The sequence below is a fragment of the Pavona decussata genome, unplaced genomic scaffold (genome assembly GCF_977016875.1).
Source record: "Pavona decussata unplaced genomic scaffold, jaPavDecu1.1 SCAFFOLD_167, whole genome shotgun sequence".
Classification (NCBI taxonomy): Eukaryota; Metazoa; Cnidaria; class Anthozoa; order Scleractinia; family Agariciidae; genus Pavona; species Pavona decussata.
Genome location: NW_028145578.1, coordinates 154,927 through 176,060, shown reverse-complemented (window position 1 = coordinate 176,060; position 21,134 = coordinate 154,927). Strand labels below are relative to the sequence as shown.

Below are 21,134 nucleotides of genomic sequence, written 5' to 3'. Positions count from 1 at the left end.
AACAACACGAAGGCAATTCGCACATGTTGTGTCGAAGCACGCAATCGGTATCACGTTACTAGTTCACAGACAAGTTAATTGATAAGTGACACGGGTATGACAAATTTTGTCAACGATCAATTAATATAATTAACGAGAAAAAATCTTTTACCCTCGATATCTTTCGACAGAAATAATATTTTCTTCTGATTTTTTTTTTTAAAAGAAAGCTCTCAAGCATATCTATTTGAAAACGTTGAAACCTCAAATATGGCATCGATCAGCGCGCGGACTGTCCTGAAGGGTGGCTGATACCTTAAGTATGTTCTTCATTGGCCTTACAAGCTGAGTGCTAAAAGCATTGGTGGCATTTATACCACTGTTAGGCTAACCTTCAGGCGATACTTACACCACCGGCCCGTGTTACACTACCCGCCTTGAAAAGTTTTCGCTAAATGCGGGTAGTGTACATCTGAATAATGTAAAAGATGATTTTAATAAATGGTTGATTTATTTGAGCGTAGCTCACATAAAGCGCGAACTTTCTTATCGTAAAGAAGTAATTGTAATTGCCTTTAAATGCGTTTCTCTTTTGTTGTTTTAGTCTCGTCGATAAAGTCAGGCAAGGCCGGGCTATTAAGCTGGACATGGTGTGCCCCCCAGTGGTACCATTCTGTCCACTGCACGTGCACGATGTACAAAGCATCTGCTTGTAAAACATTTGTACTAAAAAATCCCATCCTAAAAGATAAAAAGCTGGTAACAGATTTAGTACCATGTCAGCTAGGGGATTTTAAGCTTGAAGTCAGACGCAGACAAACTGCCGCGGAGAAAATATAATCTGGTTGTTAATTTTGTTGGATGTCCTGCGCGCTCGGTCTCATTGCGTGACAAACATGATCGTCTCATTCTACAGACGATTCCTCTTATGTGCGTCTTCGGGCTGCAAAATTTCTTCTTCTGCGACTATAGATAATCGCATCATCGTTCTTAATCGTACAATTGAGTTACCTTATTTGCTATAGCTGTGTGGAGACTCAAATATGGTTGAATCTGTCAGGAACTGTAATGTTTCATGCAGGAGTCATAGGTATGGTTGTTGATTACTTGTGCTTTGGTAAACATGGTCGAAGGGAAGATAACAATTTTGAAGGGAGAGTGGCGATGAAAAGCAATCTACAGCCACAAGTTTTGCAAGGTCAACTTGTAATGTTGACTTTCAAATCAAATACGGTGCTAAGCACTAAGATTTGCTTGCAATATTGGCTTCGATAACAGACTCTAATTCGATTATTTGTGTTTGTTGACAAGTGGAGTTTGTGATTTTTCTCGACATAGAGCGTGTTTTTTCCGTGCAGAAGTAAAGAGCCCCAGACTAATTTTTATATCCTTGAAAAGAAGACTATTTCCACTAATCACAGCCTTAATTTCAAGCGCTTCTGAGTTATACCGCATGGGAAAAATGTTTATTGAAAAACTGCTCCAAAATGAGATTTTTAAACAATGAAATATTGGTGATTTTTAAACTCTTGCCGTGCATTCCCAGTTAGGTAAACAATCCTGGTTTTAGACTTGAATCATTTGCCAATGTCTCTTACACAAATATACCAATTCGAAAAAAACCGTGCTTCCTTTTGCACGTTGCACGAGCGAAGTTCTTGCGTTGTTACTCGACGCACTAATTTGCGCCATTTTATGACGGTCGCCGCCCGTTACAGTTTTTGAGAATTTTCTTGAAAATACAGCCAGCTTTGAACAAAAAAAATATATCACGTTTGTTGGCTTATCATAGGGTATCTCTGAGCGAAATATGAAGATTTTGAATTTTTGAAGCATGTGCCACATTTTACTGATATCACGCGGTCTTCACAGACATTCTCTCTTAATAGTTTTGACTTTCAGTTGGAATCCATGTATATTGGACAAAATAAGTTTTAACGTTGCTGACAAACCAGATCCACTTGACCTTTGCCTGTAACTCTACATAGCATGCAAATGTAACAAACAAATATTTCAATGTTTTTAACTTAGCCATCCAATTTTTCTTTTTTTTCAAGACTGAAACAAATTTAATTGTTGTCAGTGAACAATATTTTTGTATTAAGGAAATTTTCATGAACAGCAGTTTAAGAATAATTAGGACATGCAATACAATGTTTCAGACTACCAGGGACTGACTAGATAAATTCTCCTCTTCAATAAATACAATTTTCCTTGTCTCAATTTGGCCCACTTTGCTTACAAAGTCTTTTCAGAGAAGGAAACACGTTCTTTAAAACAGCTAAAGTAATAACTTCAAGAAAGATCTATGAAGTTGGTAAGTTAATTAGTATGAACAATTATGTCTGACATGACTGTGAAGTTGACTCCCTCCCCCCCCCCCCCCGGAATTTCCTTAGGCTTTGACACCCCATTCCTTTGGAATTTGCAATTCCCTCCAATTTTTTTTTTTAACTTTGCAAAACGTTCCATCTTGACATGCTGATTGCAATCCAACAGCAAGAAAATTTGGGGAGCTGAGCATCCTCATTTCCAACTTATAATCAATTAAGGACGGTGCCTACTAATAGCGAAGTATTTTTGCGCAGTTTTTCACTATGCGGGAAAAGCAGATCTTAGTAGCAGCTATTGAAATCCAAAAAGAAAATTGGGGGTAACCATGCATTTTTTAGAGATAACTAAGCAACAATATTATTATTCTAAAAAGTAGCAAAATACAAAGCAATGTATGGCGCTTTTTTCCAAATTGAAGCTTTATTATCTCAGTCTGAAAAATGCATGGTTGCCCTCAATTTTCTTTTTGGATACCAAAATCACTTGCTAAGTTCTGCTTTCTCCGCATAGTTTTAAAGCGCGCAAAAATATCCCTGTGTTAGTAGGCACCACTCAAAGGAAACCCGAGTATCTCGAGATGCGCAGAACGTATGCGGAGTAACAATAATAGGCACCGTCCTTAAAGCAAAATTTAGGGCCAGGTTTAACTGGTTTAATTGTTGCTGTGGTAACCTACAAATCAAGAAAACAATTATAACTTGTTCACGTATAATTATGCATTTTTTGAACACTTTTTTTTTGTCAGTATCAACTCTAAAAGAGTGGAAGTATTGATCCATTATTTAAATGTAAGTGCTGGAAACTGATGGCAAACTCTAGAGGCTAGGCAAGCCTGTACTTTCACACTACAAACCTCCACAATCTCCCAAGTTAAATGCCAATTCTTTCCAAATCCTACTCTCGGATGTTTAAAGTAAACTGTGCAACTGTACACGTAACAATATATTGCTTGCTCCTAAAATACAAATTTGCCAACTTAAGAAAGTCCGATTCAAAGGTTGACAAAATTTAGGGACTACATTGTTATTCTATTTTGTATCGATCGACATTTTTTGAAACATTCACTTTGACCAATCTTGAAGAAAACAAAGTTTGCAAACTTAAGTTTTGTAGTGTGAAGGTGCTGCAATCCACCGTACCCAAAAAGATGGTGACTGGTACACTAACCCTTAATTCTCAACAAAAATGCTTATAAAAATGGACAGAAAAGTTCTATAAACTTCAAATCTTGCATACACAATGTTGTTAGCACAGGAATGAAATCTGCAAAAATAGGCTTCCTATGTTCTTTAATATGGCTGTGTTAGGTTCGCAAGGCATTGTGGTAAAATGTACAGCCACCATCTTTTTCTGTATGGTGAATTAGGTCTGCACTACATTATTGAGCCATTTTGGAATTTCACTTATATAGCCTACTGGTCTAAGATACCCCTTCACTAGTTTGGACTTACGGGAAGTTCACCTTGAAAAGAGATGTTTCCAACCAATAGAGTGAGATGAAGATAAGGGCTGATACAATGGCCAGGACCAGTGACTGTCTGTCAAAGAGACGTCACGATCCTCCGTAACTGATCAGATTGTAATCGATTCCAGAGGGAAGTTTATCACCTTGACGTACAATCTGGCTGCAAATACCATCTGTTTTGATCTTGATAAATAATTAACACATGTACATGTACCTATAGAAAGTTGACAACAGAAAGAGAATAATTATTAGCCAGGGATGTTAAAAATATTTATCACTTATGTACAAGTCAATCAAATGCCTGGTTAACTAAGGTTGTTGTATATTAAGCACTTGTGCTTGAGTTTAGGTTTAAAGGGAAATAGTCTTGAATGCTAAAATTTAGTGATCTTCACGGGCAAGTCAATCACACTGCTACCACATTCCATCAGGCCCCATCCCATCCTTTTCACAAAAAAGTTAACTGTCAGTTAAGTCATGAAGCACTGATCTTTGAGCTTAGTTGAAGGATGCATAGAAACTTGAATTGATTCCTTCAGTGAGGTGTGAAAAATGAAATTATCTGATGCCATATATTATAAATAAGGGAATTTTTGCGGTCAAAGCCATGTCAAATGTCATTTCACAGGGGAACCAGTGGTGGCACTTTGAAACATAACTTGCTTTTAGGCCACAAAGTAATTAGTGTTAACTGGACAACGATAAACCCATTGACTCCTACGTTGGCCAAAGTCTGCCTCAGAAGACAGATGGCTCTTGCACTGCTTTGACTTCATCACTGACACAGTTACATGTAGGAGGAAAGGTGACGGGGATGATCGTCAAAAATTTTTGAAAAGAACCCCAAAAAGGAACCAGAATTTTGTTTTGTGGGTGTGGTCTGAACAATTTTTTTACCCTTAGAGGTACCAAATCAGTTGACTGACATTTACTTCCTCTCATATTCTTCAGCTCTATACCCTAAAAGGTACCAAGTCCCATACATGCACCTATAACACATTAGTCATTTTAGATGTTAGCACCCCAAGGGGTACCAAATCACGAATTTTAACACCTTGCAATCATCACCCAGACCTCAGTCCCTTTTATATCGGAGTCCCTCCCCCCAACTGGGGCCTAAATGAGCATGAAAAAAAAAACGAATCTAGTAATGGATACACATAATTAACCTAAAATATGTTTCTTAAAAAAACTGAACAAAAATGAGTCATTCCCAGCCATGGCCACTTTTTGTTGAAAATTAGAACAGGTTCTTCAACATTTAAGTGGAACTTTTTACGGGTGTAAAATATGGTGACTGAAAGCTCATCAAACTACAAAAGAAAGAATCTAGTACTAAGCAAAAAGAGAGGAGAAGATTAGGGGAAAAAAAAGGAAAACAGATTTTCAAAGAAGCCTGTCCAAGCCTACTTTTTTTTTCCTGTTTAATAAACTATGACAAGCTCAAAATTTTGTTCTGTGTGCACATCCCAGACAAGCTGTCAAATTATTGAAAAACAATTTGATTTTAGAAGAAAACTTCATTTTTCATGTGACAAATTAAATGTTTTTGACAATTTGGCTATGATTTGACAAAATAATAACTAGAGGAAAGCATCTAAATTAAAATAAAATGCCTGCTTGTTAATGTTAAAAAAATACCTTAGGTCAATGGGTTAACATTGCCTTTGAGTGTGAAAAACTCATTAATGTACAATTGAAAAATAAATATCTTTGAAGTCATTTAAAACTTTTTTCCTATAATTTCTTTGCAACCCTCTAATTCCTCTGTTCCATTTCCTTTCTCAACTCCATTGAACTAACAAGTATCAAATAAAATTACCTTCAACAAACTTGTTCTCCAGCATGGTGCTTTCAATGGCTTTCAACCCATCTGTCTGAAGAGTTCCTTTCAGCATCACATACAATGCTTCCTACAAAGCAAAGCACATGAAACAAACATTAGATGATAGGCATTATTTGCATTGTTCATTGTACTTTCTGTTGGCTAGCCCCAACTGTTGCCAGCGATAATCACCACACAAGAAGAAATCAGGCACTGTTTGGTGTCAACTTGCTCCAAAAGCTTGGCCTTTGTATGCAAAAGTTTTGGAGGATTGATATCCCCAATTCACATATAATGTGTCTGTAAAATGACTGATGCATTTGATACTGGGAATTCTTCCCTTAATGTAAAGGAAAAATACTGCTATTGCATGTTGTTTTGATGCTGCATTGTCATGCACAGAAAGAATGTTGCACAAAGTTGGTCACATATTATATTTGTGACGTCTTGTTGGTTTTCTGTTTATCAATGTCAGAAGCGTTGAGCCACAAGCAAAGTTATCATGTCTGACTGGCCAATCATGACAATTATGAAACTATTACTGATAACAGAAAACCAACCAGAGATGAAAACATATTCTATGTTGTACATTTAAAATTAAACCAGTTACATGTACAGGAAAATCCATCTACTCCAGAGGCCACGATTGGTTTAATTTGCATGCTTGTGTACTAATCTCTTGGGATTAGGGAACAAAAAATCAACAAAGGACATAATATTGTGCAGACCATTAACATTCATTTAAAACCTAGACCTGACAATATAAAAACATCATAGGGACAAACCAATGTACATATGATAATCACATGACTTGTATTGATTTTAGTCATGAGTGCTTCAATTTTATTAGCGTAACTTAGGCACTATTATGTATTATTAAAAACTGTGTCATATTGTATAATGCAATTCCAGGGATTTGATTGGCTTAGCGGCCATGGTATATGAGGAGTTACACCATGCCTGAGAAATAGTGACATTTAAATTGTCTTCTGGTTGTTCTTGGAAAGCAAAATCAGCATATGATAATATGTGATCGCATGAGGTTCTAAGGGAGAGTTGCTCTTAATTTAGTAATCCATAGGATAGTATTTCAGTCGCAATCTCGCAACAATCTGCTCCACCAGTCAGTAAGTTTGCAATCATCATAACTCATGCTACTTCTCCTGTTCCTCTCCACCATTCGACCAGGAAGGTTAAGCCAAATTTGAACACCGATTTTGAGTATGTACAGATGTGGTCAACCACAGCAAAAATTGTGCGCTTCTCAAGTGTAAACATGGGCTTATCTGAATAAAACTTTCATTTAGGAAAGCTTTTTTGTCTGTTTTTGTTTGTGTTTTATTTGATGAAACATGGTAAATGTTTCTGTAAATCAATCTCATGCCCAGAATCCTCTGGCTCTTTGGCCAAAGGTTGGTTGCCAGGAGAGACTCTGGGAAATTCGAACAGAATTGGCTGCCTCGTAACAGCTTGCATTGTTTTACCACAGAAATCCTTCAATACTAAGAGTCCAGTTCCCCAGTCTCTCCTGGCAACCAACCCCTGGCCAAAGAACCTGAGGATTCTGGGTGCAAGATTGTTGGTCATACAGCATACCATGACAATCTCGTACCAAAAATCCTCACGCTCCTGGCCAGTGGAAGGTCGCCAGGAGACTCAAAGATGCTGAAAGTTTTTATCGCAAGATTTTTGCCATGAAACAGCCAATCCAAAAAAATTTCTATTTTTACGTGGGATGCCCTGAGGGCAGACCGTGTGGAAAATTTAGTCGGGTACCTTTTTTTCCTCTTCATTGAAGTCACAAATCTCAATGAATGAATTAACTGGTGACCCAAATTCCAATGAATAAATTAATTTACCCTGTTCGCTCCTAGAGAGGATATTTTTGCCCTCTGTTGTTGTCATTGTCTGCAACAAGAACGGCCCAATCAGAATTCATTATCTGTGTGTGTCAGGAGGGAGGGGACGGACTCTTTCTAGATACTAGTCTGATATTACATAACCATGATTTCTTGCTCTGGGTTGGAACTTTCAGCGGCCATATTGTTTACATGTTTTAGACTCAACTATGTCAGTTTTTAGAAAGAAAATTAGCCCTTTTGAATTGGTAAATCAAAAGAATACGTTCCAAGAAGTACTCGACAGTTTAAATGGTAGAAATTGGACAGTTTACGGTGAAGAAATTAGGTTTTTACTGACCAGATTGTTTTTCGCGATGCGTAGAGAAAAAGGTCAAGCTTAAGCTTAAAGCATAATATCTGCACTGCGGAAGTTGTCGAACTGATGCCTAAATGTTACTGGGAATCCACTTCATAAAAAATAAAAGGTTTGATTGTGTAGTTCCAGAAAATATCCATACCCCCCCTGTGGAAGGGATTGGATTTTCTGGGGGGGGGGGGGGGGGTCAATTTCCCTAATTTTCCAGTTGGAAGGGGGATGACCAAAGGGATATATTTCCAGAGGGAGTATAGAATTTAAAAATCCGAGATCGAGACGCAGTGATTCAAAAATTGAGCGCGAGAGAGTGTGATCTAGAATCCAATTAGACAATAAGACAATAAGTTGAGAATTAACCAAGCCTTAATGTTTCACAGTAGCAATTGCAATGTTGAGCCGTTTTTCACAAATTAATGTTTGTTTCCTCACAGGTAGCCCAAGCTCGAAATATGAGCGCTAGTTACACAACGGTTGAAAAATATAAGGATTCGTATGGGAGAAAAACGGTTTATTTTAGAGGCTAAAAATATGAACGAATTTTTAAATAAAAATCACCCATTTTACTTCTCTTGTGTATTTCTTGCCTCCCATGTGGTTTTTAGGGCGATCTCTCTCTATATATATCGCTAAATCGCCCTAATTTTTCAACCGTTGCATAACTAGCGCTCATATTTCGAGCTTGGGCTACCTGTGGTTTCGTTGTTGTTTTATGACAGTTTATTTAGGCTAGACTTTTCGAGACTCAAATTTCAAAATACGAGATTCCGAGATCCACTTTGTTTGTTTTTTCTCAAGCTGTTCGTCTTTGTTTTTGACTCACCAGGCGACTGATCAATGGCAGGGGCAATGTTTTCTTCATTATCAACGCAAACAGCCAAGTAGAAAGAATTCTAAAGCATCTGAGGTGAACTAAGAGAAACACAGTGCATTTGTAAACAATGTCGATCACCCCTGGAGTAGTGTAGCGCCGAGTTGCGCCGGGTGCCTGATCAAAATGAAATCCCCAAAATTTGCGTAAAGAACTTTTCGAAAATTTCCGTTCCATTTGATTTTGTACCGGAATTTCTAGGAATTTTTAGTCAAGCGGATCGTGCCCACTATTCCTTACGAAGTTGTTTTGCTGTTTCTAAAGGTTTTGCGTTTTGAGATCCTATCTAGAGCTTGTGTCCCACACACTGAGTTGTATTTTGCATTAAGCTTACCAAAAGCGTTCGAAGCAATTAATAAATGATTTTGATGCACAACATCAAAATTATAATCCATCAAACGACGGACAGATACCAAATGGATAGTTAATGGCTCTGGAAACAGCGAGTTCACTGAAAGCCAAAGAAAGATGAAATAAAATCGGAGACGCGCAACTTTACCGTAAACACAGATACGCAAATTTGGTCCACCGATATTTGGTATAAGCATTTCTTAACGGTGTTGAAAGGCAACTGTGATCCTGAAATCTCTTTGTTATTTCTTCAAAAGTTGAATTTTTTTATGGGAAAATGAAGCAGGAAGTGGTGATTACATTGCTGATAACAATTATATCTCCACAGGCTGTCATGTGACCTGGTAACAGAATTATTCGTAAATATGCCTGCAGTAAAAGAAATTCAAAAGATGATTCAACAACTCATGAAAGCTCACAAACTTTGGTATGTTAGTGAACATAATTGCTTATTTTTTTTACTTCAATCGATATCTGAGATGGAAAATTTTGGAAATTGCGGAGGGGGGTAGGGGGATAAATTTTGAGGGCCAATTTCGGTAATTCCAGAGGGGAGGGGGGTCATAAGGCAAATCCCTTCCCTGGGGAGAGCATGGATATTTTCTGGAACTACACATTGTCAATTTTTACTTCAAGTTTTCATTTAGGAAAGCTTTGTGTCTGTTTCCCTTTCTGTTTTCTTGATGAAAACAACTTACTGACAGTACGTAACCAGAATATAATTAGCCCTGGCGACAAGGTTTGTAATTCATGCTCGTAACAATCACGAGAATTTCCGGTATCTGTCACACTGCTGTTATATCATTAAAAGCTAATAAAATTGATCAATAACTAACTACTAAAAAGTCATGATTTTATTCAATGAACAATCTCAAACTCAAACAGATAATGAGCCATTCAAATCAAAGTTGATGCTTACATCGACCCAAGAATGGCATCGCATACCGTGTAAATGCTATAAAAAGTGTTGTTTTTTTTATTTCCCAGAGTTTCTCCTGATGAGCAACCACTGGCCAAAAAGCCCGATGTTTCTGGTTACAAGATCAAGGGCGACCCTAAAGGCTGGAACGGCAGAATGACAGAATGACCGAACAACGGAATGGTAGAAAACAGGGCACGAAATTGCGCCTGATACAGTCGCCAATGCGCCTTAAAGTTTGCCGTGTTGGCAACCAAGATTTGAAAGTTAGTCGCCACATTGGCGACCAGAGCCCTTTGCTTTATCCTACTTTTATGTATTGTGCAGTAAAATAAAGCTCGGTGCGAATGGCGAGGTTTATTTGTAGCAAAACCGTCACGAACTCTCCGTCAACATCCGCCATCTTGGATAATTTAGACGCTAAGTTGTATATTGTGCATTCAAATGTCCCTTTTGCTAACAGTACATATTGCGGGCTCAGAACATGACCACATGAGACCTCTGAAAATCCAAGATAGCGGATCCGTTGCTCGGACTTTCATTAATATTCATGTAACCGAGTGATTTAATTTTAAAATGAGCGTCGACGAGGATCGGGAAAATTTATTTCAAATGTTGGTGCGCGTACAACCGGGACCGAGGATGAGGTTTTGGAATTCGCACGGGTCGTGGAAGAAAAATATGCCGACAAGAAGAAGTTTTTTCGCACCTTGCTGCTCCATGGCCACGTGGGATTACCGAAAGACAAATTGGCAATGTCCATGGTGCTGGAGGATATTCCTTTATGACAAGAAATAGCAGCCACCATTAGTTCTGGTGATGGAAACTGTCTTTTCAATGTTGTTTCGTTGGTTTTGGTGGGCGATGAGACGAAAATGAGTCTTGCGTTTGCTCGTGGCTGTTGAGCTCATTTTGAACTGTGAATTTTGAATAATTTCCAAACTGAATTAAAAAAAAACTTACCATGTGATGTAATGTTGGTGATGTTCATTTTTTACTGTGACCAGAATTGTCGTTTGCTATTCTTTAGACATCAACAAAACCGTCCAGGCATTCCTAATGCTAGGAAAGCTTACGATTTGATATTGTCATCCATGATAATGCATTTTCAATATTTTTTGTTTTCATTTCGGAAACAAATGGCTACTAACTTTTTGGACTTGGCGACCACTTTGGAATATTTAGGAGCCAAATGTCTCCTTAAGAAAAAAGTTAATTTCGTGCCCTGGAAAATGAACCCAAATCCTAAAAGACAGAATGGCAAACAGTGGAAACTATATATAATAAAATATAATTTAAAAATTGTGTTCCATTCATATGCTGCAGTAAGCATAAATTGTCTACAATACTTATAGCGAATGTTGTGAATCTTGCTCGTTTCTTCTTGTTAACAGTTTGATTCAAAACATTATTTACATTTTGTTGTGTACTTTATCGATATATATTATTTAAGATTGGATTACCATTATATAGGCTACATTAAGCGTGAACTTGGCACAATAAACATGTTGTACTCCCCGAAAAAAAGGTGTCATATTAGATCCCTACCTCCCCATAACGGCCACCTCTCCACAACGGCCACTTTCCTCTGTCCCCAAGGTGGCCGTTGTGGAGAGGTTTAATTGTACATGTTTCACATTGTTGTTGCAAGAGAAACTGTTCTCCTTTAGATTTCAACTGCTGAGCACTGATTTTCGTGTATCATTCACATAATACAGTTGAATAAAGTGACACAATCTTCTGGTCTTGCGCGCAAGTGAGAGTGATATCTAAATTAAGTTCACCCATCCCTCTTTTTGCGAGCTTCTTTGTTTTCTCATAAATACAACTTCCGTGGAAATGAATAACCAACAATCATTTTTGCTCATAATATCTTGTTGGTGGCTGTTCAGTTTGTTAGAGACATTGTAACTCAGAAGATGTGCATCCAGTGGACTGCAGTTATTTCTCATCTATTGCCATAGCAATCAACCACAATAGAAAATTTTAATTATATTTAGATAGATACTTGTGCGTTATAAATTTTTAAATTATCATATAATTATATATACTTTCCACTGTTCCGTCTTTTAGGGTTTGGGGTGATTTTCCGCCATTCCGTCTTTTAGGATTTGGGGTGATTTTCCGCCACTCTGCCGTTCCGTTGTTCCGTCATTCCACCGTTCCTGCTTTTAGAGTCGCCCCAAGATTAACACCAACAGATCCTTCTTTAATTTTCGTTATTTATAGCTCGCAGCTATTAATAACCAGTCATAGAGAAAACTTTAAAACCTTTTATGTCAAAAAGAGAGAAAACAATTGCTTAGCAAGCTTAAATGAGACTTAAATTTACGCTCACCGGTTTGCTTTGGCTGCCTTCAGCTCCGTTAGATTCTTGTGCAGTTCTATTAGCTCAACTACTGTGAAGCGACTTGTGAACCAAACTAAAAGATAAACTAGGTAATTTAAGCTTACCTGCATATGCAAAACTACTAAACGAAAGCTGACAGAGAGAATATAAACGCGAAAATTGCTGCGCTAGTTTACTCACCTTCGTTCACGTGTGCAGTGAGCAAAACGAACCGGTTACAAAGATTGATGGGTAATTACACGCATCCCGCGCGTTATCCACGCGAGAACCTGTTGGTCGACCGTACGCATGCATACTCTGCGACAATTTCTTACCATTTATTTATGCCAGGAGCGTCGCCAGGAGCCATAATCAGGGATGGAGACCACAAGCATGGGGTCAACGCGTCCCCATGTGTTGTACCAAAAAGTCTATTTTTAGAAAAAAATGCGCCACCCTTCACGTCATAAGCCCGCGCGGATTTACGCACAAATTTGCGTGGGGCTATTAAATGGGAGGGAAAGTCCAGTTCGGTTTCGACAAAATTGCATAATTTTAAATACTTTGAACGTGAAAATAACGTTTTATTATACCCTGTTCATGTTTAAGTTCCTCCGTCTAACCTTACAAATAACCAAACTACAGCTGTAAACTAAAGCATTGGGGACAACTCCAGGAGATTCTCCTGGCTGAGTAGAAAACATTAATTTATATATAATTACCGCCTGAATTTGAAATAAATGGCTGAAACTGATTTCTGGACTAAATATATGTTTATATACATCAGCAACGTAAAGAATATTTTATATTTGTACTATATAATTAATTGCTGTGGTGGGCCTGAGTACTAGCAGATCTCTTTAGAGCCCAGTGCCCAGGACGAGCCAATCGCTTTGTTCATAACTATTCACTTCAACCTTATCTTTCCATAGGAATTTAACTGATTTACTTCTTTTATGATATTTTCAGGGATGGGCAACAACGGATGTATGAACAAATTTTGGTAGAAGCAGGAGCCAGTACGCACAAGTAGAGAGTAGAAGTGGCAAATCATTCAGGGCTTTTCGTCGTGGAGAAACTCCCTGCTAATTATAACTCACGCTTCGTTTATCATTCTTTATGTGAATACGTTTCTTCATTTAGCAGATTTTGGTCGAGTCTCCCACACAGTCTTTATAGAGAGTTGTATATGTGAAGAAATAAACGACACCACCAACTAACGACTAAGTTTGAGCAATGTGAGGAACATCCGTAAGGCTAGTATTGGCTCTGAGCCTCCAGCATCAGGCCATTTCATACCGAAACGTTAGATGTGAGGATGTTTCTTGATGCCAACTCCCCTTCCGAAAAAAAAGGTCTGCAAAGCTAATTTCAAAAGTGTGTATTACTACTGTCTGTGTACCGTATTTTGCTATAGACTGTTACAGCTGGTGTCGAGTTTTGAACTAAAATGTACCCATCCTCGAAGATGTGGGCATAATAAACGAGGACATGTAAATAGGTTAATAATTAACTATAATGTATGATTCTGATCAAGTGTATTAACACTAGCAAGGGTTCCGAAGGCTTCCGCTCATCACCGGTTTCACTATAGTCTAAATTCACTACAATTTTGTCCTGCTATCCACCAATCATCACCCGAATTCACAAAATGACACTTGCAAAATTTCGTGCTACTGGTCGGTTATTGTACTGTTAGATTTTGCTTTAACTTGCTCATCTTTTTCTTCTTCACTGAGGAACATATAACCACTGACAAACGCGTTTGTTAACTGAACTTGTTTATTTTGAATATTTCATGGTGTTACAATACTTTACATTTTTCAGCGTAATATGTAAAAGGCAAAGGCTGGCGAACGGTCTTTTTTCAAACTGAAAACTGACGAGCGGCGACTTTTGCAAGGCTAAGACGAGTCTCGAGCTAGCATGAAATTATGATTTTTTTTCTCCACCACCCTTTGCTTTGGTCTGTGGTTTCCACAGCATAAGAGGCCTAATGTCAAGTTACTAAAGCCAGATTAACAAAGAATCAAAACTGCTCTATAGCAACAAATTTTCAGCTCAGGCCTCGATTAATGCAAGTATTAAACAACAGTACAAAAGCAACCATACCTTTGAAAAAAAGACAATACAAGTACATTTACATAACTTTCACCGATCGAGTTAAACTTACAATTATTGCTCAACTACTTCGTATGTACATTAACTATTCGAGCAGCAGGATTTTGCCGATTTGGGGCGCAATCTGATTGCTTTGCGGAAACGCCATTTCCTATTTGGATTGACCAGATGTTTCCTTTGGATAATCGGTATTTTATCCTGTGTTTGACTATATTATAAAATTATAAAATAGAAAAAAGGCCATTGAAGTTATTTACGCAACTCAGAAAGTTGACAGTGAACTACCAACTGAGCTAGCAAGCCAACTGGGAGCTGATAACATATATTGCATGTGAGTTTGTAATATACCCGTGGAGGATGAATAAATGAATATGAAGACCCTCACTGAAAGCCGCTAAGTTGCTTAAGTAACTACGAGGGTCTTGCTCTATTCAATCTTTCACCTGCAGTTGAAATATATGTTTCATATATTCATATTCATGTATACCTGGATTTATGAAAACATAGCTCCAGAAATATTGCCTTATGCTAGTTTTACTTATGAGATTTTAATTTTTTTCCATTTTTCTTTTGATTCATAGTCATTAAGTAGAAAGCATACAAAAGTCATTAGCAGACATTTACATGGTTTGTTTTTCAAACCGAAATTTCGGGCAATTTTTGTACAAATATTTTTCCGTTTATACATCCAAATTCTTTGTTTTCGTCCTTTTTTTCTGCTGTAAGGAACAGCCTTGCCGTCTGTAATTTACTATCTCTGAAAATACTGAACATGGCCAAAAATATACTACACAACAACTCTTTAACGAGGTTTGTTGGCCGGGTAACAAAATATTACGTTTTACAATGCAATAACTGCGGCCGGATCTTTGTATCTTTCATCTACATTATCATCCAACGCTAGGAATATTTCCTGCAGTATCCTTTGGATTATCAGAGTGTTTTGCCTGGCTGTTCTGGAACTTAACAGACATCGTATGATTAAATGTTGACATGTGTAATCACAGTATTCAATAAACCCAAATTACCAAGTACCACTGCAACTTGTGGTATAGCCCACGGGGGAGGGGGCTACTCCCATAACTTTTATGCTATATAGGTATATGCTGCTGCCAAAGATATATTGTTGAAGCAGTTAGTTCTGGGAAAGGGTAGAGAAGTCGGAGAGTTTTGTTCTAGAATAGGATGCCAATGCGAAAAATTTGGTTTGAAAAAAGGTCGCGGGAATAAAAACTAAGACTCAAGTCTAGCATTAGGGGGATTTTTTGTGTCTGATCTAGAATATTGTTTGGTATAGGATAAAGGTTTCAAAGTCTCAGTGGCACATCTCCATCTAAAGCTATTCAAAACTCCACTCAGTACCCCGCCCCCCACCCCCGGGGAATATATAACCCAAAATAATATACCTAGGAGGTTGTTTGTGGGAGGTGTTCTGTTCAGGGCCCCGTTTGCATAAAGCCGACCCCCACACTTCAGTGCATACTTAAGAGTTCCCACAAATCTGAGTTGCTCAGTCGACAACAAACATACTCTTGTGAAAAAAAACAAAACGTTCTAGTGTGAGAGAAAAATTCACTGTCATCATGATTGGAATTAAACGACTACTCGTTATTATATTTTCCCCCATGCTGAGATCAGACCATGTATTAAGTGGTCACTTATCAAAACTAAAAACTAGAGAGATTTTCAAATCATCAGAACCCAAAGTGTTCATGGTCGCTGCGTGAGGATTCAACTTTGCGTGATTGTGTATGTGTGGGTGGAGGACGAGGTGGGTGGTAAGGGGGGGGGGGGGGGGGGGTTGATTTTTCAATTATTGAAAAGTGGCCGTTTATAAGGGTTGGTCCGACAGGTTTGGCTGAATCCTTTTATGATGGTGACTCGGACTGCAGTAATTAACACTGTTTTATTCCCTTGTATGACAGATAACGGAAGAAAAGTCCCCATTACTGCAACTTACCATCGTCGAAAGTTCTATCTCCGTGATCTGAAACATTACTGAAACAAGAAAGAAAATAACACATGTATGACCATCCGTTCACAACAACTACAAAAAAAAAAACACTTTCTGATGAAGGCAACCTTTAGACAGCAATAAGGACACCACACTGGCTTCGAATTCGATTTCGGGGTATTGTTAGAACCTCAAGAATGCTCACAGCACTGAATAATACCAAGGTGGCAGCCACGGAGAGCTGCTTTTCCCTTCTCACGACACACACACGTGCCACAAGTGGCCCTGTTATACGGACTCCGGCTACTTCTCCATACGCATTGCAGAAGATGATTTTGCAATTCTCAGCCAACAGCTCCCACAACGAGTTTATGGAGATGTAGTTAAAAACGTCACATGTGGCCACCACTTGCAAGGACAATGTAACGCAGTGGCTTTCGTGTTCCGCTCATGGCCAGGGCCTACCACTGCCCTGGTATAGGGATCGTCACTCGGGAGTGGGGACAAATATTTGGTTTTATTAACAGAGCTGAAGACGTAATTTGGCCACCATAAAGTGAGATATGAGTGCTGACGTTTCGAGTGTTAGCTCTTTGCTCGAAATGTCAGCACTCGAATCTTTTTACCGTGACAAAATTACCTTATTTACTTGGTTGATAAAACCAAATATTCATTAATGAAAAACAGTCGCCAGGCTACCAAACTTTAGAATTCGCAGACGAAACTTAAAGATGTACCCATTTACGCAATGAAAGCCGCTCAGCTTTACGCTTCGAATCTGGGGACCTTGGCTGATAGAGTTGAGAGGTTTTCAAATCAATAAATATTAAAGGATGGCTTTTAAAATTAAGCCCAAACAACTTACCTCAAGTGGCCAAAACTCAATCTTACGTCATCACCGATCAGCACAAACGGAGCCCAGTATTTAATATCACTGAAGTTGTAAGATTCCCGCATTTGTTTCATGGTCTGCTGGAGAGCCTTACTGGCACGTTGTCCTTCCGCCAAATGCTCGTAGAAGTATCTCATAAACTGCATAGTAGCTTCGTCACTAATGGCCCACAGTGATGCAAGGACAGAACGAGCACCGGCACCCAAAAAAGCACGCGCAAGACCCACCACACCCTCGGCCTTAATCTTCCCTCGGCCACTATGGCAGCAGCTTAGGACAACCAATCTTGCTCGCAGTTTGGCATTTAACACATCAGCCATAGTCAAAAGGAAGTCTTCCTGTTTGAGTTTATTCTTGGCCACCGTTGGATTAGGAGACAAGAAAATTTCACCAGTTTCCGCACGGCCATGGGCTGCAATGTGTACCAAGGCCACTGAGTTTAGCCTGCTCAACACTTCAGCTTTTGTTGCCTCTTTTCCAGTCAGAGGTTTGATGTTCAGAATAGCACCGATCATTTCCACCTCCTCTTTGGCAGCCGGTAGCTGCAGGATTCTACTTCCTCTGTAAAGGATACCTTCCATCAATGGATCACCAACAAGCAGTGCACCAGACGTACTGTGGTACCCCTCAGGGCACTCTGTCATTAGCTTCAAACTTGTCAGTGTAGGAACCAGTCGAATTGTGAGAGTTTCAGACAAGTACCTAGAATGTTGGTCCAGAAGTGCAGCATAGGGAACCAAAAATAGTGGACCTTCAGGAACAATGATAACTTCATCGCTTTGTAGCAGATGTGAAATCGGTCCCAGGACCACATCGGACAACGCCTTTAAAGCATCGCCTTCGCCTTCTGCAGATGCCTTTGATTTTTCATCGCGATTTCGATAAGGAACCTCTTCAGATTCTTCATCTGCTGGCCCATCCAAGGAGCGATTCTCACACATGACTTTTTTAAAGACTCCAATCTGTTTGTATGTTTTGTGAGTCAGAGACTCCAAACTATCACTGATTTTCTCTAGTATGCTCTGGCAAAGACTTCCTTTTTGCAGCACCCAGAAGTTGAGTAAACTGGGGGCTTCAGCAAAAAATATCGTTTGCGATGGAAGGTAGCTTGGAATGGAAGAGATTATACTCGTCTTGTCAGCAGACACTGGATGAACTGATTTTACGCCGTACTGTGATTCCATAAGATCCATCAGAGCCTGTGCACGTCCACGTTCAGCTGTAAAAAGCGCCTCCATTGTCTTGTTCTGTTGTAACTGAACAAGCCATAGGTTGATGTAGGAACACTTGTATTGGTTCCGGAAGTCGATTTTCCATCTGTCATTCGATTGAAGAAGACCCCTAAGTTCATCAAATAATCGTACACTATATTTATAAAAATCCTCAGCTGTACAAACATCGTCGAGAAAGTGATGATCATCACCAAGACACTCATATGCCATTGCTTCGAGCATTTTGTCTCCAGTTTCTTTAGCGATACTTAGAGCTTTCCGATGGTACTCGATAGCTGTATTGAAATCTCTACGCCGGAAATAAACAGTTCCAATGCTCCCATAAGCGTATCCTTCTAAATCTTTGCTACCAACTTCTTTAACGATCCCAAGACCTTGCTGATAGAACTCCAAACTTGCCGTAAGGTTACCAAGAGAGATATAAACAGAACCAAGCGAAATATGTAGAAGTCCCTCGGAGAGCTTGTTCCCAACTTCTTTGGCGATATCAAGAGCTCGCTGATAACACTTGGTAGCTTTCTCATAATCCCCTTCAGAGAGGTAATCACCACCAAGCGCACTATATGCAGTTCCCTCTCCGTCTTTGCTCCCAACTTCTTTCATGATACTAAGAGCTTGCTGATGGAACTTGATAGCTGTCTTGAAATCACCAAGAGAGTTGTAAGCACTACCGAGGTTCGTATATACCTGTCCTTCTGAATCTTTGTTCCCAACTTCTTTCATGACGCTAAGAGCTTGCTGATGGAACTTGATAGCTGTCTTGAAATCACCAAGAGACTTGTAAGCATTACCGAGGCTCATATATACGCGTCCTTCTGAATCTTTGTTCCCAACTTCTTTTTTGATACTAAGAGCTTGCTGATGGAACTTGATAGCTGTCTTGAAATCACCAAGAGAGCGGTAAGCATTACCAAGGTTCATATATACGGTTCCTTCTGAATCTTTGCTCCCAACTTCTTTCATGATAATAAGACCTTGCTGATAGAACTTGATAGCTGTCTTCAAATCACCAAGAGACTTGTAAGCAGTACCGAGGTTTATATATACGCGTCCTTCTGAATCTTTGTTCCCAACTTCTTTTTTGATACTAAGAGCTTGCTGATAGAACTTGATAGCTGTCTTGAAATCACCAAGAGAGTTGTAAGCATTACCGAGGCCCAGATATACGCATCCTTCTGAATCTTTGTTCCCAACTTCTTTTTTGATACTAAGAGCTTGCTGATAGAACTTGATAGCTGTCTTGAAATCACTAAGAGAGCGGTAAGCATTACCAAGGTTTATATATACGGTTCCTTCTGAATCTTTGTTCCCAACTTCTTTCATGATACTAAGAGCTTGCTGATGGAACTTGATAGCTGTCTTGAAATCACCAAGAGAGTTGTAAGCATTACCGAGGCCCAGATATACGCATCCTTCTGAATCTTTGTTCCCAACTTCTTTTTTGATACTAAGAGCTTGCTGATGGAACTTGAGAGCTGTCTTGAAATCACTAAGAGAGCGGTAAGCATTACCAAGGTTCATATATACGGTTCCTTCTGAATCTTTGTTCCCAACTTCTTTCGTGATACTAAGAGCTTGCTGATGGAACTTGATAGCTGTCTTGAAATCGCCAAGAGAGTAGTAAGCATTACCGAGGTTCACATGTACGCTTCCTTCTGAATCTTTGTTCCCAACTTCTGTCATGATACTGAGAGCTTGCTGATTGAACTTGATAGCTGTCTTGAAATCACTAAGAGAGCGGTAAGCTTCACCGAGGTTCATATATACGGTTCCTTCTAAATCTTTGTTCCCAACTTCTTTCATGATACTAAGAGCTTGCTGATAGAACTTGATAGCTGTCTTGAAATCACTAAGAGAGCAGTAAACTTTACCGAGGTTCATATATACGGTTCCTTCTAAATCTTTGTTCCCAACTTCTTTCATGATACTAAGAGCTTGCTGATAGAACTTGATAGCTGTATTGAAATCACTAAGAGAGCCGTAAGCACTACCGAGGTTCCCATAAATGCTTCCTTCTAAATCCTTGTTCCCCAATTCTTTACTGATTATAAGAGCTTGCTGATAAAACTCGATAGCCTTCTCGAATTCGCCGAGGCGATGGTAAGCAATACCACGGTTCATGTATGACGTTCCTTCCGAACCTTTGCTTTCAAATTCTTTGGTGATACTACAAGCTTGCTGATGGTACTTGAAAGCGATCTGGAAATCACCAAGAGAGTGGTAATAATTACTAAGGTTGACATACGGCTTTTCTACTAACTATTTGCTTCCAACAGATTGATTCTTTGTCGCACGTTCTTGACGTGATGTGTATCGTATTTTTCGTAATTCCCAATGTAAGACGTCACGTAACGTTTCTAACTTTGGTTGTAAAATGCATAGGGGAATGGTTCATCGATGTCATGCAAGGAAATAACAATGGATACTTTGGCACTGAGCATTACGAGATATATTGCAGCTAGTTGAATACACAAACTCTGTCGGCTGGATGAAAAACCTAAACAAATCACAATCAAAGTTCACTATTAAACGAGAACAGCAAGGGGATTTCATGTAGATGTTTAATAATTTGGCACCCGGTAGATTGCAGCCAGAACCCGCCGTGCGCACAGTCCCAGTGTCGGCGGATCCATGGGAGGGTTTTATGA

The 21,134-nt window shown here is 39.1% G+C and overlaps 1 protein-coding gene, 1 long non-coding RNA gene and 1 pseudogene across 3 annotated transcripts in view; all 3 read right to left on the bottom strand.

Annotated features, from left to right (window-relative positions):
- Positions 1 to 21,134, bottom strand: part of LOC146464217 (cyclin-dependent kinase 7-like) — an 85,544-nt pseudogene that overhangs the window by 36,787 nt on the left and 27,623 nt on the right. The gene's annotated exons all lie outside the window — the stretch shown is intronic.
- LOC146464220 (uncharacterized) lies at positions 3,429 to 12,627 on the bottom strand. The gene is made up of 4 exons (XR_014868570.1): positions 12,489 to 12,627; positions 12,297 to 12,381; positions 5,601 to 5,691; positions 3,429 to 3,992 (listed from the first exon to the last, which is right to left on the bottom strand). It is a non-coding gene; the product is annotated as an uncharacterized LOC146464220 (long non-coding RNA).
- Positions 14,058 to 19,209, bottom strand: LOC146464219 (tetratricopeptide repeat protein 28-like). Its single transcript, XM_085130046.1, has 3 exons — positions 17,228 to 19,209; positions 16,369 to 16,406; positions 14,058 to 15,370 (listed from the first exon to the last, which is right to left on the bottom strand). The coding sequence occupies exons 1-3, from the start codon at positions 19,207 to 19,209 to the stop codon at positions 15,342 to 15,344; spliced, it is 2,049 nt and encodes a 682-aa protein (XP_084986172.1). The 3' UTR covers positions 14,058 to 15,341.